Source organism: Pseudorasbora parva, chromosome 9 (assembly GCF_024679245.1).
Source record: "Pseudorasbora parva isolate DD20220531a chromosome 9, ASM2467924v1, whole genome shotgun sequence".
NCBI classification, from domain to species: domain Eukaryota; kingdom Metazoa; phylum Chordata; class Actinopteri; order Cypriniformes; family Gobionidae; genus Pseudorasbora; species Pseudorasbora parva.
The window spans coordinates 43,943,777-43,949,776 of NC_090180.1; the positions used below are offsets into that span (position 1 = coordinate 43,943,777).

General features: G+C 37.9%; 1 protein-coding gene across 2 annotated transcripts in view; it reads left to right on the forward strand.

Annotated features, from left to right (window-relative positions):
* fyco1b (FYVE and coiled-coil domain autophagy adaptor 1b) overlaps positions 1-5,642 on the forward strand; it is a 28,555-nt gene extending 22,913 nt beyond the window's left edge. For both annotated transcript variants that reach the window (XM_067452749.1, XM_067452750.1), the window contains 2 exons: positions 2,348-2,457; positions 4,122-5,642. In XM_067452749.1, coding sequence (XP_067308850.1) covers positions 2,348-2,457; positions 4,122-4,200 — 189 coding nt within the window. In that variant the 3' untranslated portion in view covers positions 4,201-5,642. The remainder of the gene's footprint in view (positions 1-2,347; positions 2,458-4,121) is intronic.
* Positions 5,643-6,000: the final 358 nt, after the last annotated feature.

Here is a 6,000-nt window from a genome sequence, read left to right on the forward strand (position 1 = left end):
TATATATATATATATATATATATATATATATATATATATATATATACTAAAAACCATACTAATACTATGTTTGGCCTCTTTCGTCTTCAGAATAAAAGCATTCTTTAGAAATGTTGGCCCATATTGATAGGATAGCATCTTCCAGTTGATGGAGATTTGTGGGATGCACATCCAGGGCACGAAGCTCCCATTCCACCACATCCCAAAGATGATATTGGGTTGAGATCTGGTGACTGTGGGGGCCATTTTAGTACAGTGAACTCATTGTCATGTTCAAGAAACAAATTTGAAATGATTCAAGCTTTGTGACATGGTGCATTATCCTGCTGGAAGTAGCCTATCAGAGGATGGGTACATGGTGGTCATAAAGGGATGGACATGGTCAGAAACAATGCTCAGGTATGCTGTGGCATTTAAACGATGCCCAATTGGCACTAAGCGGCCTAAAGTGTGCCAAGAAAACATCCCCCACACCATTACACCACCACTACCAGCCTGCACAGTGGTAACAAGGCATGATGGATCCATGTTCTCATTCTGTTTACAGCAAATTCTTACTCCACCATCTGAATGTCTCAACAGAAATCGAGACTCATCAGACCAGGCAACATTTTTCCAGTCTTCAAGTGTACATTATTTTAGACATCACCTTAGAACTGTACTATTACAGTATGATATACTCAGTAATATCCAAACAAACTACTTGAAATATATCATACTACACTATTGTTCACTATCGGTCAACTTTTTTTTTTTTTAAGAAATTAACTTTTATTCAGTAAGGATATTAAGTTGCTCAGAAATAACAGTAATACAAATTTGTAAAAATGTTAAAAATAAGAATATGAAAAATATGAAGCAGCACAACAAGGTGATGGCAGCAGCCATACCACCCTGTAGCCCAAGACTGGTTTCCCACTGAAGCTAAGCAGGGCTGAGCCTGGTCAGTACCTGGATGCCAACTGGGACAACCAGGTAGCTGCTGGTAGAGGTGTTAGTAAGGCCGACAGGGGTGCTCACCCTGTGGTCTGTGTGGGTCTTAACGCCCCAGTAAAGTGATGGGGACACGATACTGTCAATGAGCACCATCCTTCGGATGAGACGTTAAACCAAGGTCCTGACTCTCTGGTCGTTAAAAAGCCCAGGATGTCCTTCGATAAAGAGTAGGGGCCAAATTTGCCCATTGGCCCCTGTCTATCATGGCCTCCTAATAATCCCCATATAATGATTGGCCTAATCACTCGGTCTCCTCTCCACCAATCAGCTGGTGTGTGGTGAGCGTTGTGGCGCAATATGGCTGCCGCCGCATCATCCAGGAGGATAATGCACATTGGTGGTGGTTGAGGAGATTCCCCCTTCTATATATAAAGCGCTTTGGGTGTCTAGAAAAAGCGCTATATAAGTGTAATGAATTATTATTATTAACTGTTTTCAACATTGATAATTATAGAAATATTTTGTGTTTTTTCAGCAGCATATTAGAATGATTTCTGAAGGATTGTGTGACACTGAAGACTGGAGTAATGATGCTGAAAATCTAGTTTTAAATCGCAGGAATAAATTAGATTTTAAATTAGATTTTTTTTTTTTAGATATAATGGTTATTTTAAATTGTAATAATATTTCACAATATTAATGTTTTTACTGTGGTTTTAATAAAAAATGCAACCTTGGTGAGCATAAGAGACTTCTTTCAAAACAATATAAAATCTTACTGACCCCAACATTTGAACAGTATTTACATTATTGTATACTATACTATATTAGATGTAAGAGATATTCTGATCACAGACTGATACATTGAGGGCCAGAGGGGATTTGGATTTAGCAGGAAACTCCCATGCTAATGTTATGTGTGAAAAAATCCGTAACTTTAACATTTCCAGTGCTCTAATGTAAGATTTTGTCAAGGAGTTTGAGCTAGATACATTTTTTAGGAGCTAATGAAATTACTCCACATCATTTGCCATTTTATTAAACTAGTTTTATAAACTATTTTCCAGCAGAACAGATTAACAATCATCTCTAGACAGACAGTGACATCAGACATTGACAGTATTTCCCCAGTGGTTTGCGAAGCAGTTGCAATACATATACGATGCCGAAAACCGTCGCTTGTGTGAATAACATATGTGGTGTCTTAACTGGAGAATTTAATTCAGCAATTTTACAGCAAATGAACAGGTGTCATGTACAAACATGGCTATATCTGCCAAACACTCATTGCAGTGAGTGTTGACAGAAAGAGACCACAGTACTTATCTCCTGTGGTGATGGCATCTGGACAGCTTTAGAAATCTTAGCATAATAATAAATGTATCCTCAAACCTGGTTTTTCTTTTTTTAGGTTCTGATCCCTCTGACGAGATGTAACTCTCATAAGGAAACAATTCAGGGTCAGTTGAAGGTCAGGAATGCTGGAGAATACACCCTTATCTTCGACAACTCCTTCTCCAGGTTTGTACTGAGATCAGTTAATTCCTCTTCTGTCATTCTCTCTTAGGGCGCTTTCACACCTTGCTCGCTTGGAGCGTTTGTTTCAGAAATAACAGAACCGTATGTAAAAAAAACTGTGATGCACTGTCTATTCTGACACCTTTCTATCAGAACCAGCATTAACTTCTTGAACAATTTGAGCTGCAGTAGCTCGTCTGTTTGAACGGACCACACGGGCCAGCCTTCGCTCCACTCGTGCATCACTGAGCCTTGACCGCCCATGACCCTGTCACCGGTTCACCACTGTTTCTTCCTTGAAGCACTTTTGATAGCTACTGATCACTGCAGACTGGGAACAGCCCACAAGAGCTGCAGTTTTGGAGATGCTCTGACACAGTTGTCTAGCCATCAAGATTTGGCCCTTGTCAAACTAGCTAAAATCCTTACACTTGCCCATTTTTTCTGCTTCTAACACATCAACTTTGAGGATAAAATGTTTACTTTCCCTAATATAATACAATATATTCGACCCATTAACAGGTGCCGTGATGAAGAGATAATCAGTGTTATTCACTTCACCTGTCATAATGTTATGCCTGAATATTATACATATACAGATACCACATATAAAGGTTTGATAATGAAACTTAAACGCTGGCCATTAAAGTGGTGTAGGTTGCCCAGCTCACTGCAGAATTAAATGCGCACATCGACTGTTTTCCCCAACTGTTGGTCAGGAACTCCACAGAGTCAATACTCATGGTTGTGCTGCTATAAACCTGTGGTCACTCATGCCAATGCCAAGTCCACCTTCACTGTCTTTCCCACTAGTGTGGGAGTTACGGTGTGGAGAAGCCCAAAGAGGCTCAAAGCCAGACCGCTGCTGCCCAGAGTGAAGCACATGGTGGATCAGTGGTAGTTTGGGCTGCAATATCATGGCATTCCCTACTGTGCTTGATGAGCGTCACTGCCAAGGACTACCAAACCATTCTGGAGGACCATGTGCACCTAATGTTTCAAACATTGTACCCTGAAGGGGGTGCTGGGTATCCGCATGATAATGCACCAATACACACAGCAACAAAATGGTTTGTCGAACATGACATTTAAGTTGAACTTAATTTCCATTGCTTATCTTCTAAATATATTTGAGCCACTTTGGGGTATTTTGGAGGAGCAAGTCAGAAAACATTTTGCACCAGTATCACAGTGACTTGGCCACTGTTCTGGAAAAGGAATGGCTAAAAATCCCTCTGACCACTGTGAAGGACTTATATCTGTCATTCCCAAGACAAAGTGATGCTGTATTGGCTGCAAAAGAAGACCCTACACCATACTGATACAAATATATAAATAATCAGTTAGAGCGGGATGGCTCCATTCGTATAAGTGCTTGTGTGTGTCGCGACAGCTACAGATGAGCGTCACGTGTCGAACGTCAATCTATTTTAATGGATGACGCAGTAAACGGGTGAAAGCTGACCAATAAGAAGATAAGTTTACTTTACAAGATATGTTTTACTCACGTGTGACTTGCATAAACACATTTTGGTACATTTTGAAATGTTGCCTTGTGAAAGCAAACTGAGCCAAGAAAAAAATTCAACATCGTAAAAAATTAAGTTAATCAAAGTAAACTATCTACAAGTTTGACTTTTGATTTTTGTTGTTCTTCCTCTTTGCAGGTTCGTCTCCAAGAAGGTCCTGTACAAACTGAGTATAGAGAAGCCAGAGGAAGCCAATGGAAGTGATTGTTCTTCATAAGAAAACACATCACGTACACTATTCCGTCTGTGCCAGGTCATGGGACTGCTTGTTGAGGGTTATGTCTATTCATCAAGCCTAACATGGGATGCTGCTTTCACAATCAAATGAATTAAATTCTTGTCCTTTTAATAATGGAAAAATCGTATTTTCTAAAAATCTAATTCAAAAGCCACATTCCTCTTATGAATGATCCCTTTTCATTCATAACCTTTTATGAATGATTTTAACATACTCTTGGCAAACTCTAATAGCCGGAATGGCACAATATCGCTGACATACTTATCAATGAATCTAAAAGGAATGGATGGCACACAAAAAACCCTCTGTAATGCAGTGAAATCTAGAGAGCTGTGTGGTCAGTAGTTAAGTAGTTGAAGGTTGAAGGATAGGAGATTATGCACTACTTATGAGCTTTATTATTGTTTTGATATTAAATTAGTAAATGCTGAAAACATCAGGGTACTCACATACCAGTCGGTTTCATTAACATTCTGTGGTAACTCTTTACTCATGTATTAACAATAATTCAATGCATTAACTAACATGAACTAACAGTGATGTTTACAGCATTATTACCCTTTGTTAATGTCAGTTACAAATGTTAATTTTCATCATAATTCACAGTGCATAAACAAATGCTAACTTCTGGTCTTAAAATGTATTCATTAGTAAATGTTTAGATTAACTAACTAATAATAATGAATGCTGTAGAAGGATTATTCATTGTTAGTTCATGTTAACTAATGTAGTTAACTAATGTTAATAAATGAAATGTATTACCCATTCTTTAATACCAACTGTCTAATACAAGTCTAACACAGATGCTAAAATGGAGGAATTTGTGCAAAAATATCTTTCTTAACTAGAATCCATAGAAAGGAAACTAATATATTTTATTGTGAGATTGCTTAGTATTAGTATATCATATTTTGGGCATCATGTTTTTAAAAAGGCTTATAAGTCAACTTTTATGCAGACATAAAATATGTATTCTGAAAGGATGAGTACACAGTAATAAGAGACTCTTGGCGATTTCCTGGCAGCCTTGTTTATTATCAACAAAAAAAGAAGCAATTTCATTCAGCTGATGCCAGGCAAAAATGTATAAGCAATAACTCAGTGACTGTTTTTTTGCATAAATAAGATTTATTTTGGCAGGCAAACAGTGCAATAACTCCAGCCTAAAGATGGTGAAAATTGTAAATGGCACTTTTTGTAATAGCTACATTTTAATAAGAAGCACTGATACTTTAATAAAAAGCATCAACACTGTTGCACTTTCTGAATGTGTTTCAGAGGCTGATGATGGTGCTTGATCAGAATACTGTAAGCATATCAGAGTGACTGTTAGTATTTTTTTTTTAATCTGCAGTTAGTGTAAAGAGCTGTAATATAACAGTAGTGAGAGTGATCTTTTGAAATAAAACTACCTGATGGCATTGACTCCTTTTTAAATCTCCCAACCCCAACTATATATTTCTTCCCCTTTGGCCCAGGAATGAACCTCACTGGTTCTTGCTGAAGCTCAAACGCGCTGCGTAACACAAGGATAAGCCTCACTGGTTCTTGCACATCAAGCAAACATGCTTGAACTTCTCTTCGTGTGAGTTGATGAATGTTTAAATGTGAAAAAAGCCTAAATTCAATCTGTAACAATAGAAATTTCTCTTCAGAAATATTTGACTCAATTCATATGGATTAGTTTTACAGTGTGCATATGAACTTTTTGAAGCGTTGATGTGGTAGTTGTATAGCTGTCAATCCAGGGACAGAAATCTCTCAGATTTAATCTAAATG